Source organism: Scyliorhinus canicula, chromosome 16 (genome assembly GCF_902713615.1).
Source record: "Scyliorhinus canicula chromosome 16, sScyCan1.1, whole genome shotgun sequence".
NCBI lineage: Eukaryota > Metazoa > Chordata > Chondrichthyes > Carcharhiniformes > Scyliorhinidae > Scyliorhinus > Scyliorhinus canicula.
The window spans coordinates 56565315-56588325 of NC_052161.1; the positions used below are offsets into that span (position 1 = coordinate 56565315).

Genomic DNA, 23011 nt, shown 5'->3' on the forward strand with positions numbered 1-23011 from the left:
TGAGGGGGCAAGCTGACTGGTGGTGATTTAACCTGAGGGTCACCACACCTCAGGTGAAGGGCAAGGTTGAGAAGGCGGTATCCTCGCTGCTGGCCTCGCTCTATATCATGTAACAGCTATCTAGCCAACTGAGCTGACCCGGCCCCCAACAATATTAAGTCTTTTGTGACTGCCATAAGCGTTCTTATTTGGCTTCATCCTGGCCTGTATGCTTCTGAATAACCAGGGGCCCTAGATTTGGCAGTGTCTCCTTTTTTCGTTGTGGGGACATGTCTGCACTGTGCTTGTAGAATGTTTCCTTGGAATGCCCCCGGAATGCCTCCCACTGATTTGACACAGCTTTTCCTTCTGATAGCTGTATCCAGCATACTTTATTGGCCGTGTTAGATTTGTTTATAATGGGGACTTTTTTTAATCTCTTAACTCGCAAGCTAATATTGTTCCCCCTGTGAGTTGTTTGTGTTCTGATTCTGGTGAGAAACAACAGCATTTCTCTTTTGCCTGTAAATGCAGAGCTCCGACTGTGGCTTGGTAGGCAGTTGTTTCAAATCCCACACCTGAGACTTGAGCGCATAACCTGGGCTGGCAGTCAGTTCAGCAGTTGTGCGTGAAACATTAAACTGAATCCCCGCCTACCTTAGCATTTGAAGAGGAATAGGCAAATTCACCTCGGAGGCATGGGCAATATATATCCCTCAACCAACATTAAAAACAGATGAGCTGATCATTACCTCACTGCTCTTTTGGGAACTTGCCGCGTGCAGTTTGGCTGCTGTGTTTCCTACATTGTAACAGTAACTGCACTTCAAAAGTACTTAACTGGCTGTAAAACACTTTGGGATATCTCAAGGTCATGAAAAGGACTGAATAAATGCAAGTACATGCTTCTTGACAAAGGAAAGGAGAAGATTTTAAAATGTCAGACAGTCTCTAGGGATTTATGCAATAAAACAGAAATCTGTTTGGTCCAACAATATGATCACCAAGGAAAGCTCTGAAACATGAAGGCGTTGGACTACAAGGCTATTAGTATTAAACTATTCTAAACAAGCATTATTTCATGTCGCGCGCAGCTCTGGCCAGATGATTGGGAATCATATGCAGCTGGACACAAATTGAATCCAGGCATTCAATAAAAAGGTCAGTGTAAAACATACTTGTCCAAAAGCTTGGGAGGTTTTTGTTTTAATTCTGAAAGTTTTTGGTTATTCAGTGCTATTTGGCATATTACAGCCCTTCACCCAGCACCTATTTACCTTCATTGGCTGACTAACTGACTCCTCTTTCATCAATATCCTAGTGGTCTTCTCTTTCTGAACCTTATCTTCTCCCATACTTTTATTTCTGAAGCACAACAACAAGAGTGAAGAAATCTTCAGAATCAAGTCGAGTGTTGTAAGTTGCCTATCTGCATTGTCACAAGCAGAAAAAACAAACTAACACCTTAGTGTGAAGCTATGTTTTCAAACATTTTTAACCACCTGCCATAGCATTTGCATTTATGATGTTTCTATACCCAATGGGCTGGATGTACTCATTCTGAAGCCTTGATTTTAACACCCAATGTATATGGGGATCAAGAGGGTTTAAAATGGAAGTGGAATATTTATTTCCCCACTCACGTTGCACTCCTGTCTGCCACCAATTTAATGCCTAACTTTCAGGCAGCAGGAGGCTGTCGCCAAGACATGGTGGGAGTGGTTTCTGGCGGGGCCACCATTCCCAGAAACCCCAGTGGTAGCCTCCAACCTCCCGAAATCTTACTCGCGCCAGCTGTCAAATTAGTCATTACCGTGAGGTTGAGGCAGGAGCCTCGCCTACAACATTGAAATGAAGCGGAGGAGTTTCAATCTTTCAGCACCAGAACATGAACTCTCGGCTGCCATTCGAACCCTGTTGCAAATTGCCCCGAGTTAAAACCAAGGCTTGAACGCACTCACAATGACATTTCAACTACACTCAATATTGTTACTTCTATCTACTTTGGTTTTCGAAGATCTTCTGTTGGCTTGAGAATTATTGCAGAATAAAAGTCACAGACAGGCAAAAATTTCTACATTGGAAATATGTCAGTTTTTAATTGAAATTAGTAAAGTGGTAGCAAAATTAAGTGATTAAAAATCTACCTAATGTACTGGCCATAATAATAATTTAACACGTCCCTTTTAGCATGTCGGATGACACATTTGTTGTAACTGTTGATCTATGTGTGTTGTGCCCAACTGAAATAGGAAATTGCTGAATCCCAGCAGAGAACATTTTGATTGACCCATCAAGCAGAATATGGACTGGAGCTTGCATGGTGGACAAGGACACAGGGAAGGCCTTGATTTCTGGCGGTGGCAGTAATTTCTATTTTAGAAAGGGTATTGCTGTACAGTAGTACAATTGCTGACTAAAATGTAGTGTTCAAAAGTATACCAGACCTGAAGCCCTAAAAGGAGACCCACAATCACTATTCGAGAGTGTACTAAACCTCATTCTGCTGAACATTTTGCCTTCTGATTCCATTGCTGGCATTTCCAAAGCTTGGAATGCAGTGTTGGAAGTCTCCACCTCCAGCCCACCCCACCTGCACAATTGTCCTTGCTTGGAGGTAGGTGGAGGTTGAACAGGAACTTCCACTGTTGGGCTTGGGCCTAGCATATCCAGGCCCTCATCTAATATCTGACCCTACAGGTTCACTTGTGACAGAACCTGTCAGAAGTGACAGCACAGCAGCACAGTGGTTAGCACTGTTGCATCACAGCACCAGGGTTCCAGGTTTGATTTCCGGCTTGGGTCACCGTTTGTGTGGAGTCTTCACGTTCTCCCCGTGTCTGCCTGGGTTTTCTCCGGGGCTCCGGTTTCCTCCCACAAGTCCCGAAAGTCATGCTTGTTAGGTGAATTGGACATTCTGAATTCTCCCTCTGTGTACCCGAACAGGCGCCAGAGTATTATTATTATTAAACCTATTACAGGAGTATGCAGAAAATGACAGGAGTAAGCAGAAAAGACCAACCTGGTCCAAAATTGAATTAAATATTATTTTGCATCATTCTGTTTAGATTAAGAGCTTCCAGTTTCAGTGTTTTGTCAGGTGGATTCAACAGCTTTAAGCAATTGGTTATGCTCAGTCCCTGAAGGTGACTTTCAGCACAAAGGTAGTAAGTTGCTGTTCATTATTTTGAGAGAAATGTGAGGATCAATATGAATTCCTGCCATCGCTAGTATTTATGAGGTAATGAGTAAGGAACTAAGCCAGGCTGGTTTCAAGTAAAAACTTAACACCACTCCTCTATACTATTGCATTTTTACATTGCATCCATATATACACTAATTATGAAACTTGAATTGCTGTTTAATAAATAATAACCCTGTGTGGCCTTTGTGTCTGCCAAAAACTGTAAATGGAACAAGTTCCAGCACTGTATGTTTGGATCCTGTAAGCAGGGCATGGATTGGTGCTTGTACTGAAAATCCACAGCTCACTGGCTCCGTTCCCAGTCGCAGGAGCCCGTGAGAGTCTTGATCAAAGCCAGCAAAGGAAACTACCATGCAACTCTCAATTCTCTTCTCATTAATTGTGCAGGTTCATTGTTGGAGACCTGTCGGACTCAGAAAGCGATTCCTTAGAGCAGACCAGTGAGTGGGATCTGAGCGGGGCGGAGGATCAGCAAAAGGCATTCTGTCATGAGACGGAGCTTATTCCTTGGTATGTGCTGTCCATCAGAGCTGACATCCACCAGTTTCTCCTGCAAGGGGCCACTCTCATACATTATGACCAGGAGGCTCATCTTTCGGCACGCTGTTTTCTCAAACTGCAACCTGACAACTGTACTTTAACCTGGTCAAAACCACCTACAGCCAGCCCAGCCAATGCCAAGGTAAAGAGCATGGTGTTGGGTAATAGCTTGGACGTTTGTAACAGCAAATTTCAGCTGTATGGGCACATAGCACTAAATGGACTAGTGGAAGGTTTCCTGGACATGTCTGCAGTGAAAGCTGTCTATATGGGACATACAGGAATTGATCTGAACACTGTATGCATTCAAAACAAACTATGCCATATGACTTTGGAGGACAACTGCGTGACGCTACTGTACGGGGTCCATACAACTGATAATCGACTGCTGCACTTTGTGGCTCCCAAGTACACTGCTAAGATGGTGCATGATGGATTACAGGAGTTAATGTCGGCTGTGAGAAAAATGAGGAAGTTTCCTGATCAGAGACTGCAGTGGTTGAGGAAACAGTATGTCAGCTTATATCAGGTACATGGACAACAATCACGTGCGTCTCATCTTTATATCAATGTCAAATAAAGTAGACTTAGAAATTCCTGTTGGTGATAAATGTGGGAAAACACTTGGAATATTCATATGATGCTGGTGTTAGCCTGCTCACTTTAAATAATGGATTAAGGAATGTCATTCACAGAACATTTGTTTAATAATATTGTCAAACTCACTTTGCATTTATACATAAATATTCTGGACTTTAACATTAGGAGTTCAAAATATCTTTCTTTATCAACAAGTTTTGACAGGGGAGATGCTGAGAGGATGTTTCCTCTTGTGGGACGGACTAGAACTAGGGGAACACACCTTAAAAATAAGGGGTCTCCATTTAAGACAGAGATGAAAAGAATTTCCTTCCCTCAGAGGGTTATGAGACTTTGGAACTCTCTTCCCCAGAGTGCAGTGGAGGCAGGGCCATCGAGTATTTTTAAGGCAGAAGTAGATAGATTCTTGACAAACAAGGGAGTCAAAGGTTATGGTGTGGGGGAGGGGAGTGCGGGTAGGTAGAATGTGGAATTGAGGCTACAATCAGATCAGCCATGATCTTATTCAATGGCTGGACAGGCTCGAGGGGCTGAATGGTCTTCTCCTCCTAACTCGTAAGTTTGTATATATGCACATTTATTCATTGTAATGTCCCAGCATCAAATGTACAACAAGAAGAAAAAGAAAACTCTAATCACTGAACGAAAATGTTGAACTAAATGCAATCGTGTTCAATCTTGCATTTTGGCAGAGACGGGTGTTGCAGACTATTCATGGTGATAGAATTTAACGGTAAAGAAGCTGAACAGTGTGACATCTAACTCTTTGTAATATTCTTCATATTCCCTTACTTTGAACAATCAGAAGCCTTCGCATTATGGTGTGAAGAGACAAAGCTCTGATAAGAAAAGGGGGACTTTGATCATTGTGGCGCTATCAATTATACTCAAAGACGAGAGACAAGTACAATAGAGGCTTTATTGCTGTACGATGCTATTCCTCCATCTGCAACTGTAGACTAGGGTCTGAGTGACTCACACGCATATTTATACACAAGCTCCCTGTGGGCGGAGCTAGCCAGCAAGGGCTTATCGGAGGAACCTGTATTACAGATACAGGCATACATCCCCCTACTGCAAGTACACATCACTACAGTGGTTACATCACCACAATCATATATAAGGCTGATTCACTGTTCGGCTTTCAACCCACTGGAGGACTGACTGAAAATAAGCTCCTTTACAAACAAAGTCAGTGAGTTGAAAAGAGAACAGCTGTGAATGAGTAATTAGCTAAGAGGAGGGAATAAAGGGGTAGATCAGAAAGGTTACAATTAGGGGCGTTGTTGAGTGGGGCAGTTGAGAGTCCTATTTTGGTACCTGCCCTTCTTCAGGTACCTATGACTGAAAATAAGCAGCTACATCCAAAGATGGCTGAAAAGAAAGGGACAATGAATGACATCAGAGGAAGTAGCAAAGATGTTACAAAGAAAAAGCAACAAGCTTTTCATCTGGGTTCACCAGAAACAAATTAAGTTAGCGCATGCACAAACTCGCACCGGCCCTTCGCCGCCGGCTGGAGCGGCGTCAATGACTCCGGTGGCAACCTAGCCCCCAAAAGTTCAGAGAATTCCTCACTTTCGGGGGGCTGTTGATGCCAGAGTGGTTGGCGCTAGTTTTCCCGCCGGCGTGAAGGGAGAATCCCACCCCCTGAGTCTGACAGTTTTATTGATTGCAAGTAAAATTCCGTATAAAGTTATATAAATGAATAACCATTTTCAAACAGCTATAGCTCCAACGTCGTTTTGTAGATTGATTTGCATAATTTTTCTGCGAGTGGAAGCCAATTTTCTCTCTTAGTTACCTGTAGTTAACCTTCACCTGTGGAACTACAAAGTATATGAGCAACATGAAAATTGAATATTAATGGAAAGCTAGATGAGGGAAAAGAAGGATTAATTTTGTTTTGAGCTTTGGACTTTACTAGCGAGGCCAGCATTTATTGCCCATTCCTAATTGCCCTTGAAATGAGTGGCCTTCTCAGCCATTTCAGAGGGCAGTTAAAAGTGCTGTCATCTGGAGTTGGCCAGACGAGGTAAGGGCAACAGATTTCCTTCCCTGAAGGACATATGGGTTTTTATGATCATTAATTATAGTTTCATGGTCACCATTACTAAGACTAGCTTTCAATTCCAGATTTAATTAAATTTGTAGCAAATTATTTCTCTCTGCTGTAAAATTCAACGGATTTGTTCCATTTAGGAGGACGGCAAGTTTGAAGGACCAACACTGGCTCAGGTTATTGAGCTTTTTGGAGGCAGGCGATGGATCAGCAGAAACACAACTACAGCAACTCTGAGCAGAAACACTGAAAAATCCAGCCTACAGCGTAACAACACACTGGGCATGAGCACAGCCAAAAAGATAAAGAAATCATTAATAAGGGTAAGAGGCAGCCACGCTCAAAGTCAGTGTTTCTGCTGGGGGACAGATTTACTCTAACTGTAAAACTTGCCTTTTGCATTACGCAGGGAGAGAGCGGGGACATCACTGACGAGGAGATCTCCGCACGTAAGGCCAGAAGCTATAAAGAATCTCGAAGCAGAAGTGGTTCTGATCCCGCAGACTTTGATGAACAAGAAGAACCAGGTAAAACACTTCTACAATCAATATCTGTTGCATGTTGCACTGAGGAAAACTCACAGCGGGCAGCCATTGTTAACCTAAATTTATTTACACCTCAACAGAGAGGGTAGTGTAACAAAATATTCAGATCTTGCAATATACTGCACTCCCTCCACACTTAAAAAAAACTTATACATTAAAATGTAAAATTGTAGACATACTTAATTTCCCAAACTACATCATGATTAAACCAACATCAACAATATCTGCAATGTAACAGGTTGTATTGCATAGTTATTTATACTGTAAACACAACCAAAAAACACATGTCTAATACTGCCAGAGTAATCCACATGATAAAAGCAATGGGTGGGATTCTCTGATCCTGAGGCTAGTTCCACGAGTTTCACGACAGCTTCAACAGGACCCCAGGAGCAGCTATTCCAAGTCCTACAGGAGGCCAGCACGGCACTGGAGCGACCCACGCCGCTCCAGCTGCTGATACCGACATCAAATGGGCGCCACGGGTCTGCGCATGTGCGCTGCGACTGGCGCCAATGCGTACAGGCGCAGTGTGGCTTCCTTCTCCGCGCTGGCCCCGGCACAACATGGCATAGCGCTACAGGGGCCGCTGCGGAGCAAAAGAGGCCCCCAGCCCGAGAGGCCGGCCCGCCGGTCGGTAGGTCCTGATGGAAGACCAGGCCACAGCGGAGTTCCCCCCCCCCCCCTCCGGGGGCCAGACCCCCCTCACCCCCCACCAGGAAGGATGCATGCCGAGGTCCCGCCGGGTAAGACCACACGTGGACTGCGCCGGTGGAACTTGGATTTTTTCCGGGCCACTCAACCCATCCCGGGAGGAGAATTGCCCGGGGGGGGGGGGGGGGGGGGCGCATAGAGCGGCTCCCAACCGGCACCGTGCCAACCGCACCAGCGCCGATTCTCCGCTCTCCGGAGAATCAGCGGACTTGTGTCGCGCGATTCGCACCCGACCCGGCGATTCTCCGGCCAGTGTTTCAAAACCAGTATGTTCGTAAATACCAATATATGTTTAACAAAAATATCATATGATCATAATTCTTGAAAAGAACAACTTATTTATTATACCGTTACATGCTTTCAACTAACCTATCTGACACCTTTCTCTTCTGTCTCGGTATCTCCTTCCATTTCCATCAACTTGACTCTGTTCCCTGAACATCTTTGACTGTTTCAATCCTGAACTTTAACTTTGACTACCAACTCCACTTCATGGTTGGGACTGTAACATTGATTGATATGTCTTAATCAAAGACCCTGGGCGGAATTCTCTGACCCCCCGCAGGGTCGGGAAATCGTCCTGGGCCGGCGTAACTCCCGCCCCCGCCGTGGCCGGAATTCTTCGCCACCCGGGAACCGGCGGGAGCGGGAATTACACCCCACCGATTGGCGTGCCCCCGCAGCGATTCTCCAGCCCGCGATGGGCCGAAGTCCCGCCACTGACGGGTCAATCCCGGCGACTTTGTTTAAAACACCTCTGTAGCCAGCGGGATTGGCGGCGCGAACGGGCACACAGTGGCCTGGCCCGCGATCGGGGCCCACCGATCGGCGGGCGGGCCAGTGCCGTGGGGGCACTCTTGTTCTTCCGCCACGGCCTCCACCATGGCAGAGGCGGAAGAGACCCCCTCCACCGCGCATGCGCCGGTGGTGACGTCAGCGGCCACTAACGTTCCGGCGCATGCGTGGACCGGCGAAGGCCTTTCAGCCAGCCCCGACGCCGGGTGGCATAGCGCCAAAGGCCATTGGCGTCAGTTTTGGCGCCATCGGCGGAGCGGGAGCCATTCCGGCGCAGGTCCAGCCCCGGAATTCCGCACCTTTGCGGAGGCCCGATGCCGGAGTGGTTGGCGCCACTCCGCTACGCCGGGATCCCCTGCCCCGCCGGGTAGGGGAGAATATCACCCCCTAACTCACTTTGCTCCACTGGTGATCCTGTGATACTAGTAAACTTTCTGTTTCGTTTTGAAACTTTTGAAGTATAGGAGGAATTTGGACTGTAGGAAGTTTCTCATGCTCTCGTTTTGTCAGATTTCCTCTTTCAAGCAAATGATCTACATGACACTGATGGAATCTTTCTCTAATCTTCACTGGATATGTAAATGCATCTAGTCTCTTTACAATAACTTCAATTGCATTATTGCCTCGCTAGTTTTTTCACTATGATCTTCTGACCAACAATGAACTCTGTAAGTTTCCTGCAAACTAAATCTTGTCCTAAGAGCACGTTTAAACATTGTTGCATAATGTAAGCAATCTGTTGTAGACTCTGGGGTTATTCTGTAAGAGAACAAAAAATGGTCTAGCCTGTGTTGAAGAGGGAATTGCTGCCTAGCTTGTCATCTAGCAACTAATTCTGCAAAGACCTCTTCCAACCCGTAAAGCACCATTCCTGCTGGGTGATCAGGGGTGGGATTCTCCCCCAGCGTGATTCTCCGTTTTTCAGGCGCCCGGGGATTTCCCGACTCCGTGGGGCTGTCCCACAGTGGGAAACCCCATTGACCAGCCGGCGTAACGGAGAATCCCGCCGACGGGTCGAGGATGAAAAGTGGCGGGTTGGAGAATCCAGCCCATGGTGTTATGACAGTGTGTTTAACTCCATCTCCATTCTTACTCAGAAATATTTCAAACTGTGGCAACCCATAAATTGCAAGCTGACTTCTCAAAACCTCAATAGCTTTGCCACTTGTGGCATTGGCAATGGAAGCAGCATTTGTCCACTTGCTATGGCTACCACGTAACACAGGGGTGGGCAAACTTTTCCGTGCAAGGGCCACATTCAGAAATTCACAATTTTAAAAGGGCCGCATAGTATATTAAGTAAAATAATTACTTCACCCGGTTATGATTCTGGGCGCCTCATATAGAACATAGAACAGTACAGCACAGAACAGGCCCTTCGGCCCTCGACGTTGTGCCGAGCAATGATCACCCTACTCAAGTCAACGTATCCACCCTATACCAGTAAGTAACCCAACAGCCCCCCCCCCATTAACCTTAAAAAAAAAATAATTAAAAATTTTTTAAAAATAAATTGTTTTTTAAATTTTTTTTTTTTTTAATGACTTGGTGGGCCGCATAAAGACCTTTGGCGGGCCGCATGCGGCCCGTGGGCCGTAGTTTGCCCACCCCTGATGTAACACAACATACTCTTTCCCTTTCACTTCAAAGAAATCAACAGTGCTCATTTCCATGGTTTTCTTCTGTTTGACCATGGAACGAAAGAAACTTGGTTGGGTCATTTCTCATTCTGAGACACACTTTGCAACTTTTCACCAACATCTAATCGTTGGGCGTTAAGAGGCAATTTAGCACGGCTAATCCACCTAACTTGCAAATCTTTGGACTGTGGGAGGAAACCGGAGGAGCTGGAGGAAACCTACACAAACACAGGGAGAACGTGCAAACTCCAGACAGTCACTTGAGGTCAGAATTGAACCTGGGTCCCTGGCACTGTGAGACAGCAACGCTAACCACTGTGCCACCGTGTGAGATAACATCACACCATTCCCTGTGGTGAGTCATCGCATCCTAAAACCATTTTTTTTTAGTTCATGGTCGGCCAAAATAGGATCACTAGCTGCTATTTTCTTCAGTTTTTCAAATGCGTTCTGATGCTCTACAGAGCAGTCCCAATTGATTCCATCTTTACTCAGTTGATGCAGTGTAGCAAATTTATTAGCTAAGTCGGGATGAACTTTGAACAATACAAAACTATCAACTATGAATGTTCTAAGTTCGTCTTTGTTCTCTGGTTTCTTTGCTTTCAAAATCCCCTCAATCTTTTGCTGCGTTAGGTGGATACCTTCACAATCTATCTGGTGACCCCAGTAGGTCACATTTGACATCATGAAGCAAAACTTGTGTTATTTTGCTTTGATGTCATTCTCTTGAAGTCAGTCTCAGACTTTGTTCAACGTTACAATGTGCTTCTTCTCTATTTTACTACCGATTTTAATGGCATCAAGGAATATGGGGAGCCAGCAGGAACATGGCATTGAGATCGAGGATCTGCCCTGATCATATTGAATGGTGGAGCAGATTTCGAGGGGTCGAATGGCCTACTCCTCTTGCTAGTTTCTATGTTTCGTCAGGTGATTTCTTCCCGTCAGCGAGTATAGTTCCTTACTGCTACTCCCAATGACAAATAATAGAATGCACCATGGTATCCGACTATAACACTAACTTAACCTACTCCTGGAATACTGTTATTGGAATGACTAGTTAGTTACACATCAGTTTTGTGTAAGGGAATGTGACTTAGGGACTTCTTATACTCTCTGGAGATAAGAAACATGGCTGTAGCTGTATCTCCAACTCCTTTCTGCTGTTAGTGTTGGGAGTATATCTTGAGCCGTTTCACTCTCACCTTTCATGTGCTATTTTTCTTGCCCACTGACATGAGTACAACTCTTGATCTTCCTGCTCAATAACATCAACTTCTGTTTCCTTGTCTATCCTATGTACACTTCAGGATTTCCAAACTACTGAAATAGTTTTAGATCTACCTGTGACCTTGATCTGGTGCATCGTTGTGACTTGAAGCTTTACCATGACCTTGAGTATTACAGTTTCCACTACTTCTGCACATGGCCTGGATATGACTTCCTTTCCCACAGGCATAGCACATTGACTAGAATGGACGCATTTAAATGGTTGTTGGCTGACACAACAACAGTAGCATCTAAAATTCTGACTTGGAGACTATGAGCTTGGCTGCTATGGCCTGGGTCTCACGGAAATCAGGTTCAGGAAAGGAACTCACCTGCAACTATCTCTTTCTGCCATTTCCATGGCAGTGACCTCATTTCAGGCCTCTTTCCGCATGAGTTTATTGCCTTTGCTCACAAGCTTGGCCAGAATTTTATGGTTCTTTAGGCCACCTCCAAACTCTCCAAGGCTGAATTCTAAGATTGTGCCATAACCACAGTGACAAGAGAGTTTCTTTAATCCAAGAATGTAATCAGCAACAGTCTCACTTGTCAACTGCTTCCTTCAATGGAAGGTAACACTCAGGATGTTCTCATTCTTAGTCGAACCATAATACGTGTCCAGAACCTCATAATTTCAGAATAGTGCATAGCACTGAGGTCTTGTGGGCAACATTGGATTAGACAATAGCTAAAGGTATCTGCCCCCCACCCTCCTCATGGTGAGGAAACATTTATTTTATTCTTGTGTCCTATTTTATTCACTTTCAGCCAAATGTGTAACCTTTGTTTGTAATTAGGCCAGTCCACTTAGTTAAGGTTGAATTTCCTGATTGTCCCCAAATATACCTCCAGTGCCATTTTTTCAGTCACGTACTGTGCTGACTCACTCTACGCCTGAACATAATGTGTGCACAGACCAAACTTTCAAATCATTCCAACCTATCAAAGTCAACGTTAGGAGTGTTAAGAAGTAGGGCGGCATGATAGCACAGTGACGAGCACTGCTGCCTCACGGCGCCAAGGACCCAGGTTCGATTCCGGCCCCGGGTCACTGTCCGTGTGGAGTTTTCACATTCACCTGCACAACCCAAAAATGTGCAGGGTAGGTGGATCAGCCATGCTAAATTGCCCCATAATTGGGAAAAAAATTTTTTAAAGGAGTGTTCAGAAGTGTGACACAATGGGCGGGATTCTCTCATCCAGCAGCAGAGTGTCCACGTCGTCATAAACGCCGTCGTGTTTTATAACGCCATGAACGGGCTGCTGCCGGGACTAATTCTGGCCCCTACAGAGAGCCAGCACAACGCTGGAGCAGTTAGCGCCACTCCAGCTGCCGATCCCAGCACGCGAGATCCGCGCATGCGCAGTGGCGCCAACGCGCACATGCGCAGCGGCCTCCTTCAATGCGCCGGCCCCGACGCATCATGGCGCAGGACTACAGGGGCTGGCGCGTAGGAAAGGAGGCCCCCAGCCAGAGAGGCCGGCCCTGCCAATCAATGGGCCCTGATCGCGGGTCAGGCCGTATCGGAGGAGGCCCGGTCGGTCCCCCCCCCACCCAGGTCACACCCGACCCTTCCACTCTGAGGTCCCACCGGCTGAGAGCAGGTTAGAAAAGCGCCGGCGGGACTCAGCGTTTCCACGATGGCCGCTCGGCTCATCCCAGCCTGAGAATCGGCGGGCCGGCCACTTAGAGCGGCCCGTGACCGGCGCCGCGCCAAACACGCTGGCGCCAATGGCGCAATTTCTCCGGCCTCTGTAGTCCTGCGCCATGTTGCGTCGGGGCCGGCGCATTGAAGGAGGCCACTGCACATGTGCGCGTTGGCGCCGGCACCACTGTGCATGTTCGAGTTGATGTGGATGTGTGTGTGGATCCCGCGGTGCCCAGTTCACGCTGGCATCGACAGCTGGAGCGGCGCGAACCGCTCCAGTGCCTTGCTGGCCCCCTGTAGGGGCCACAATTAGTCCTGGCAGCGGCCCGTTCACGCCGTCGTAAAACGCAACGGCGTTTACGACGGCGTGGACACTGTCGCAGGATGAGAGAATCACGCCCATTGAATCACTTCAATTCTTAATTTCTGAAATTAAATGTTAAAATCAAAATCTGTCCTATCCTAATTGCCATCTTTCTGTTGTGCATTACACTGAGAAAAACTCGCTGTGTGAATTCACAGCAGGCAGCCATAATTGACTTAACCTCACTCACACTTCCCCAACAAGAGAGGACAGCATAGAGGACACTATAGCAAAATGCTCCGATCTTGCAACACACTACACCATGGGGCTTATGAACCAGCTCATGCCTTGCACAATTAAAGAAAGTCAGGGAGAAAGCCCATCTTAACCTTTAAGAAACTTAAAAAAAGAAGGGCCTGTGGTTGAAAGATGTAAATATTAGCAGTTAATTCAGCAAAAGCGTTGCTTTGGTTGGCTGGTTGTGTGCTGTGATTGGCTGATTATGTTAGGGGGGGGGGGGTGTGATTGGCTAATTGGTTTTGTCAGGCTATGTTTGAATGGTTGGCTGTTGCAGGAGGCTGAGAATGATTGGCTGTGCCAAGATGTTTCTGAGTAGTTGTTCTAGGTGTTGATGCGCCTGCATTCAGCACATCAGTTCTACTCTCTGTGTAAGCTGCCATCTCAAAGTCTGTAAGCTAATATGGACGACTTGCATTTATATAGTTATTTTCACAACTGTCAGACATGCTTTACAGCCCATGAAGCACCTTTTTGAAATGTAGTCACAGTTGTAATGTAGGAAACGCAGCAGCCAAAATTGCACACAGCAAACTTCCACAAACTGCAATGTAGTAATGGCCAGATCACCTGCTTTAAGGTTGTTGGTTGAGGAGTCAATATTGGCCAGAAGTAGGGAAAACTCCTCTTCTCCTCAGAAAGCAGTGGGATCTTTTACATCCACCGAGCAGGGAGATGGGCCTCAGTTTAATAACTGATTTGGAAGATTGCACTCCTGTCAGTGAAGCACTCCCTCTACTGCACTGGAGGATCAACATTGATTTTTTTTTTGTGTTCAGGCCCTCAAGCAGGACTTGATCCAAAGCATTGTGATTCAGAAGCAAATATTAGTCCAAACTTAACTGAGCCACGACTGACAGCCCCTAGATAAAATACTGTTCTCTTAAACCTGTTTTTTTTAATTTAAAAAATGCTGCTCTTACACTTTTCGACAAGGCACAGGTTAATATTGTGTATTAGCCTATCAAACAAGGGGAGGATCAATGTTGTATGTTAAAGCATTAAAAAGAGAAGGGGTCAACGTTGCACTTGAATACATCAAAGAGGGGAGATTGCGTAAACCATTCAAAGCTGGAGTTAATACTATTAACCCTCACAGCTCTCCAGTCGTCACTGTCTGTTACTTGATGCACCTGCCTATTTATTGCATCGAGCTGCCTGAAATCCTGGCAAAAACCTGTCTCCCCGAACTGTGGCGAATGATTTGCCATCTGTTTGCTGTGTGTGGAGGCTGGAACCGGAGGGCTAATGAAAGTTCTCCACGGAATGGAAATACATCACTACAAAACAGGTAAACCTGTTGTTTGGGAATTTGGAGTGATAGCCTCATTTTACATGCATTCTGTCTAATTAGAAATCAATGACCACGCAGTGCAAATACTTCTTTTATGGATCTTTTATTCCATTTTCTGTATCCCAAAACTCAGGCCTTATTTTTATCATGTTTTATTCTGCTATCAACAAACAGATCTAATTCCTCTATCTCCATTTCCATCAGATCCTGGGAAATGCTCGAGTACCAACTCTGCTAGTCTACTTCCCCCCGTTATAGTTTAAATTCTTCACACTGTGCTCAACTCTTTACCTTGCCTCCTGAATATCGTATTATGTGGAGGGAAAGATGGATGTGGAGTTAGTTTCCATCACTGGGTATTAAAACTATTCTGATCAAGTTCTTTAAAAAGGAATTGGACAAATGGCTGATGATTATGGGATTGGCAGTAATGATCAATTTGTGGAAATCATAGCATACAAGGCTACTGGTGAAGTGCTGGTCAATGAAATTAGAATCGAGAGGTGCCTGATGTCCAGTACAGATATGATAGGCTGAAGAGCCTCTTTCTGTGCTGAAAAACTCTATGACTCTATGACAATGGTTCCAGTGCTGTTGTTGGTCAGCAATGGGTACAGTAAGAGGGCTCAGTGTAGAAATGCAATGTTACATTTCAACGATAAATTGCAACATTTGATTACAATGATTACAATGATATTCTTAAACCAAACTTCTCTTTTATATTTTTAACAATGGCATTAAGTCATGTAGCTTCAGAAAATGAACAAAGCTGATCAGGTTTCCCAAAATGTGTCGTATTTTGTGATGCTTAACACTGGAATTTGAAGACAGCAAATAATACGAGCTACAGAACGAGGAATTAAGTGTTATCTATTGAATCTATTTGACACGTTTGTTCCTTCAATGCCTTTTTTAGACTTGAGCATCACAATGGGTTCTCCCGGCTCCTGTGCACTCCCTACAAGAGCTCGTTCGCTCACCACCCCATGTTCCACCACATTAGGCCCTCCGACATCAACTCCAGTGAGGCCTGCCTCCTCTCCAATCCTATCAACTGTCAGCAAGACCAAACCTAGGTAAGAGAAAAATAAATGATCCCAGATATTCGCACACATCTTTCTATTAATGCAACACATATCTTAATAAGATTAAATGGTTCATGTGTAGAAGCAAGTTTAAAAATGTGGAGAAAGCCAGAGCAGTTTAAAACAATTGTGTTGCAAAGTCATTTGTTTACTTGCTAATGTTTATCCACTAGCTATTCAGAGGCTAGCATTATGAGGAGAGATTTGAGATATTAAGAGTGCGTACATGGGTGCAGCCAAGGCTAAGAGAAGATTTACACCGAGATTTTGAAAATCATAAAATGGTTTGTAAGGGCAAATAGGAATCACTGTCTCCTTTGAGTGTCAGTGTTGAAGGAGCAGTGGTGTAAGTTACAAAGAGCAGTATGAAGTTGGGAGAAGTTGCTTTATGCTGAGAATTATTTAAGAATAGCTTTCTTTACCGCAGGCAATTACCCACTGGCATGGAACTTATCTTCTTTTAATGGGAAAGTAGATAAACATTTGAAGCCAAATATAATGCAGGATTGCAGTGGGAGGACCTTATCAAGATATGATGAGCTAATAGATGCCTTCTGTGCTGTAATTTACACAGTTAAATGATTACAGTGTCTGCCAACAGATAAAGGACTCCATAAGTTGTGCATCAGGCACAAACAAAACTCAAAATCATCTGTATTTCATTTTGTAAAGTTCACAATACTTTCATATATCTGAGAAATAGCAGCTACTTGGCATGCAGGAAGAGGGTGATGAATTTATCTAGTGTAGTTCAGTTCTATGATGAAGGGTGGCACGGTGGCGCAGTGGTTAGCACAGCTGCCTCACGGCACCAAGAACCCGGGCTCAATCCCAGCCCCGGGTCACTGTCCGTGTGGAGTTTGCACATTCTCCCCGTGTCCGCATGGGCCTCACCCACACAACCCAAAGATTTGGAAGGTTGGTAGATTAGGGGCTATACATACCCTGGCTCACCCAGTGGGTTCCCCTCAACTGATTCCCGTTGTTATATAGCTGAATATTTAGTGAGGGGGTATCATATGCCTGGAAAGACCTTTGATAACATATAAATGGTTCAAAATTTATTGACATGAGGTTCCCACTTGTTACATGGCCGGCGGGGGGGGAGAATTGGGAAATGAGATCTCGCCGGCAAGAATGTTGTTTTCCAACTCTGGTGGGTTTTTGGGCCACATTGCCATTTTCACTAATGGCGAAGGTGGGCTGAATATCGCCCCAGTGTTTCAGTTTGATCTTTCATTAGAATTGGGAAAAATTGAAGGTGTAACAGGTTTTGATAAAGTACAAATCATCTCTTTTGTCATTATGAAGATCCAGAAGGCCCGAGACTAGTGACAAAATAAAAGTTTATTTGAACCAAGGAAACGGTGAATACGGTGGCGTACAACACAACAGGTCCCAGTTGGGAGTACCAGAATGCCGGTCCCTGTCTAGGCTGGCTTTCACATAGAACGGTAACATGCACCATCTGGGCAAGCCTCCACCCACTAGCGGGAAATTTCCTATTCCATGAGTCTCAGGGGAGATCGATTTCTTTAGGGAATGCCCGGGGGCCTCGTGAGGGTTATCACTGTTCTTTAGTCTCTCTTTGTTTCTGTCCTATCCCAGACTTTTCTTTTTATTCTTTGCTCCGTTCTGTGACTCATAACACAGCATTGGCTTGAAAGAAGGGCAGGCCTCATAGTGTCTTTCACATGGAAGACTGGCAGCCCCAAGCCATGGCTACTGTCTCTCTCTGTACGTCCTCTCAAGAGGGCAGAAGGTAGCCTTCAGTAAAGCATCGGAGTAACACACACAGAAAATGCACCCCGCGTCCTGCGATAAAGGAATTCAGACAATAACGCGATCTTGAGGAATGATTAAATGCAGTTACGGATTTCCTGTGCAAAACCATTTTCTGTCTCTCTCCGGATCCTGATTGACAGGGTTCACTGGCCTCTGCGTCTTGAAATAGATTTTAAGGCTGGCATTTTCCGGTGGAGGTGGAAAAATGCCCATTGACTTTCAGGCAGAATTTCCGGCTCCATTGGCAGTGGGACCGGAAAATCCCAGCCTAAGTGTCTTCACGCCATCCCGTTATACCAACCATTGCATACAGTGGAAAATCCTATTGGTGTAAACCCTTCCACTATATGCAATGGAAAATGTATTGTAATAGGACAATAATAAACAGGGGTGGGAGACAGGTTATTAAAATTTTGTGGTTTCACAAATGACCTTGCCAAATTTGGCTCCAAAGTTTTTACAATGAATAACTTCGCCTAATTCCATTCATCTTGTTGAAGCATTTAAGTGTTATCAGTTTCAGATGACTTCACAGTGGTGAATTCTTTCCGGTCCTACTCGAAATGACATTACAACAGTTAACTGATGGCATATCTTACACTAATTGGGCAGCACGGTAGCATAGTGGTTAGCACAATTGCTTCAAATTTCTAGGGTCCCAGGTTTGATTCCCGGCTTGGGTCACTGTCTGTGCGAAGTCTGCATGTTCTCCCCGTGTGTGCGTGGGTGTCCTCCGGGTGCTCTGGGATCCTCCCACAGTCCAAAGATGTGCAGGTTAGGTGGATTGGCCATGATAAATTGCCCTTAGTGTCCAAAATTGCCCTTAGTGTTGGGCGGGGTTACTGGGTTATGGGGATAGTGTGGAGGTGTGGGCTTGGGTATGGTGCTCTTTCCAAGAGCTGGTGCAGACACGATGGGCCGAATGGCCTCCTTCTGCACTGTAAATTCTATTATCTATTATTAATAACGGACATTGAGCATGGCATGCTGCCTGGAGTCCAAGATATTTGGAATTTTACACTTGAGACGATCACTATTCATTTCCTGTTGTCCCAATTGTTTTATGTTTGTTATCTAATACTGTTTAATTGGACCCCTTGCAGCACGAGAGGGAGTAATAGCTGGCATGGACGTGTGAAAGGGGGGCTGAAAGGATTCCAAGACTTCATGGTCTCTGATAGCAACATGAGCTTCATTGAATTTGTTGAACTTTTCAAATCATTCAGGTAAATATAATCGCCCTGCAAGACTAAAAAATTTCCAGTAAGGTCATTAATCCTGGAAAGCAGATATTGAAACTGGGCTTAAAACCCAACTGTTTGAAAAATGTTCTTATCCGAGTGGATTATTAATTCATGCTTCGTGTGTGTGTGCGTGCATGTAGAACAGGACATTCACTGTTTTTTGTTTGTGGAATTAGTGTACGAAGTCGAAAGGATTTGAAGGATCTCTTTGACATTTACTCTGTATCATGTAACCGTTCTGGCTCGGAATCCACCCCACTGTACACAAACCTAACGATCGATGACAAGATCAGTGGGCTGCAGCCTGACCTAGGTCAGTGATCTCCAGCAATGTTACTTTATTCATTTACTTGGTGCATTTAGACTCTAGATTGGAGTTTGTAATGTTAAAGAGACAGCTTTCTGTGGCAGAAGTGTTCCGATTATTTGTTTGTTTAATAAGACAGTAAACGGTGAGTTAAATTCCACATTGGTGCATCATCTGTGTCAGATGTGCAAAAATGATGTGGGAATCTTCCAGCTCTTACTCTTAAATGAGGCTTACTTACTAAAGGGGAATTACATTAGGAGGCGGCTGTAATGTTGCGGGTGTGAATCTCAAGAAATACCTGTTTCACTATTCAACGGACTGAGTTTCTGGGAGAATGGCCCGACTATTATTTTCCTTCCTAGTGAACATGTTAATCTCCCTTCTTGGCATTGTGGTTAAATGCAGCCTGCAGTGCTGCAATCCGCAAGGATCTGCACCCTGGGGAGGGATGTTACACCCCTGTCGTGGAGAAGGCGGGGCTCGGAAAATGCGGTGAGCCTTTCAATTCTCCATTGACTTTGGCGGGACCGAAAGATTCCGCTGGCGGGAGAGGCGGTAAAATTCTACACATGCTGGCTGGGTATGCCTGAGGGGGTGGCGATGGGGCTGGGACCAGCAGTTGGCGTCAGCATCACTGGTTTTGGGAGAGGGAGCGCAATCTTCATGACACTCTTTAGCTCTTTCCTTTTCCAAATATTTAATCTTGTTGAAAGCTGTTGTGGATTTTCTGTTTCTAGCGTTGCTCGTGATGGGATATTTAATATCCTAGCAATTGTCTTCAGAAAAGTGTTCTTCTCGCATACCCCTCTATTATTTCACGGCAATGATACATACATGGAATGAGGAGGGACAGAAAGGAGGAGCAGGGCCAACATGTACACAATAGCAAAGAAACATGCAGAGAAAGAAGGAGCAGGATAGACAAATACAAAGAGAGGGGATGGCATAGGTGGTGGACAGAAGACTCAATAATTAGAAACAATTAAATGTTGATAAAACAGATTTCCTGTGACGCAATGGGTAGCATCCCTACCTCTGAGCCGGAAGCTCCGGATTCCAGTCCCACCCAAGGACGTGATGGCCAAGGAAGGTGCGTTCATAATGCGGTCAAACATGCAGTCAACCTGCAAAATCCGTCCAAACACACCAATAGCTGGCAGTAAGAGCGGGAGAGACTCCTGGTCAGCCACGCTTGGCCTATAAACGCCTGTCGACAGACGAGTACCCTGTTCTGGGAATTGCTAGCTATGGAAGCAGACGGCAATCTGCCTTAGTGACCATTAGGTGCAGTAAGAGAAAGAAGAAGAGAAAATGTTGAACTTCAGAATGATTTTAAAATGGAAATGGAAGCAGCCAGTAGTAATGTTATTCTCAAACACTTATCCCAATGGTATCAAGTTTGTCCCTCTGGTGTTTAATAGTGATTTTGATCTGTCTATTTTTAACAGATAAAGCCTCTGTTAACAGAGTAGAAAGAGCAAATTGGTATGAGTAACTAAAAGTTCCTGTATTGACATTACTGCCAATTATTATTCTGTACTTTTAATTTTAAATTCATGTCATTTTGTACTGAGGTCTACATCCTTCTCAGTTACTTGGAAGAGTAATTATAAAAATAATATTAATTAAGTTAATTATGGTAATTTCATTCGTACCTTAAGGAAGAAAATTCACAAAAATGTTAACAAGAATTTATTCTAATTAATGTTCAGGTCCTTATCGAAAAGCAGTTTAAACCATATTTGTTTGGTGGCCAGCAATGAGATATAATTAATAACAAAGAATAATCAATTTTAATTGTTTCTGTCTAGACCTCTTGACAAGAAATGTATCTGACCTTGGTCTGTTTATAAAGAGTCGACATCAAATATCAGACAATCAGAGACAGATCTCTGATTACATTGCTGCTACTAGCATTGTGACCAATCGAGTGGAAATTGCTTCCCTGGGAGAGAGCGGAATGGGAATTCAGCAACTGAATGACTTCCTGGTGAACTGTCAAGGAGAGAACCACACATATGATGAAATCCTCAGCATTATCCAGGTTTGAGAGATTTGTTGATCTAAAGCAAACAATTGAGAAATCAAATGGTATAACTGGAGTACTGTATAAGAGTAAAAAAATCTTACTGCAGAGGTTTTTGCTGAATCTGTGTCTGGAGCACTGTGTACAGTTTTACTCTTCTTACCAAAGGAGGATATATCTGCCTTAGAGGGAAAGCAATAATTAATTCTAAGGATGGGATCGAGATAATCCTCTGAGGAGAGCTTGAGTAGAGATAAGCCTATATTTCCTGGAGTTTTGAAGAATGAAAGATGACCACATTGAAATGTATTACATTTTGAAGGGTCTTGCCAGGTTGCTGGAAAGATGTTTTTCCTAACTGAGGGGCTCGGGATCGGTAGGATCCCAGTCTCAGAATACAGTGTTGGGCATTTAGGACTGCAATGAGGAGCAATATCTTTGTGCCAAGGGTGGTGAACTTTAGGAATTATTACCCGGCTCTGGATGTTCAGTCATTGAGTATATTCAAGACAAGTTGATAGATTTCTGGGTGCCATGGAAATTAAGAGTTACGAGGATAGTGCGGGAAGGTGGAGTTGAGGTAAAAGACCAGCCATTACCTTACTGAAAGACAGAGCAAGTTCTAGGGTTGAATGGCTTACTCTTGCTCCTATTCATACCTCAGCAAAGTGTGTAAAACAGGAATGCATATCTGAACTGGATATTCACCCCAGTTTGAGACATAGCCACAGAGTGAAATGGAGATATCCATAGAACCCAACAGTGCAGAAGGAGGCCATTCAGCCCATTGAGTCTACACCAATCCACTGTAAAAGCACCCTACGTAGGCCCACTGTCCCGCCCTACTCCCGTAACCCCAACTAACCTACACATCTGTTGACACTGTGGGGAAATTTAGCATGATCAGTCCACCCACCCAGCACCCACCCGGAAACTGGAGCACCCGGAGGAAACCCACGCAAACACGAGGAGAATGTGCAAACTCCACACAATCATCCAAGGCTTCAATTGAACCTGGGTCTCTGGCGCTATGAGGCAGCAGTGACCACTGTGCCTCTTTGCCGCCGCCCACTGACGTGACACAGGTTTAAGGTGTGTCTCCAAAATGTAATGAATGAAAATGTACTGATTACTACATTGGCTGTTGTTATCTTCCTATCTTCTGTGTTTGGCTCCTGATGGTCGATATCTACCTATTTATGTACTTTCCCCATATTAAGTGGTCAAATGCTTACAGGAATGTTACAATAGAAACCCTGGGGGCACTTTTCATCCCTTGTTAACCATCAGTGAGATGAGTGTCCCCTTTTTCATATTGCATTAATTGGCAGCATAAGATGCTTAAAAGGTAACGCAAAATTTTCCAGAATTACCCTCACCATTTAGTCAAGGCGACTACAGAGGAGCATCTACTGTTGTGCCAATGGATGCTGCCTATTTTCCATTCAGTCAGTCATTATGCCGATCACATTGACATTGGCAGATAGCACAAATCGCACTTCACCTGAAGACAGTTTTGTTCTCTAGATCTATTCCATGTGGCAGTTGACTCAAAATTGCCAACTAATTGCACGTGGGACTCATGACAGAAAAGATCCTTTCACCCTATCAGGCAGACCCTACAAGAAAGAGGATGTTGTGTGAACCTTGGGTTATCCAAATAAT

The 23011-nt window shown here is 44.7% G+C and overlaps 1 protein-coding gene across 2 annotated transcripts in view; it reads left to right on the forward strand.

Moving 5' to 3' along the window:
• Positions 1–23011, forward strand: part of plce1 (phospholipase C, epsilon 1) — a 526277-nt gene that overhangs the window by 398749 nt on the left and 104517 nt on the right. For both annotated transcript variants that reach the window (XM_038821511.1, XM_038821512.1), the window contains exons 8-14: positions 3572–4253; positions 6527–6709; positions 6796–6913; positions 15813–15972; positions 18870–18992; positions 19187–19323; positions 21132–21364. In XM_038821511.1, the coding sequence (XP_038677439.1) occupies positions 3572–4253; positions 6527–6709; positions 6796–6913; positions 15813–15972; positions 18870–18992; positions 19187–19323; positions 21132–21364 (1636 nt within the window). The remainder of the gene's footprint in view (positions 1–3571; positions 4254–6526; positions 6710–6795; positions 6914–15812; positions 15973–18869; positions 18993–19186; positions 19324–21131; positions 21365–23011) is intronic.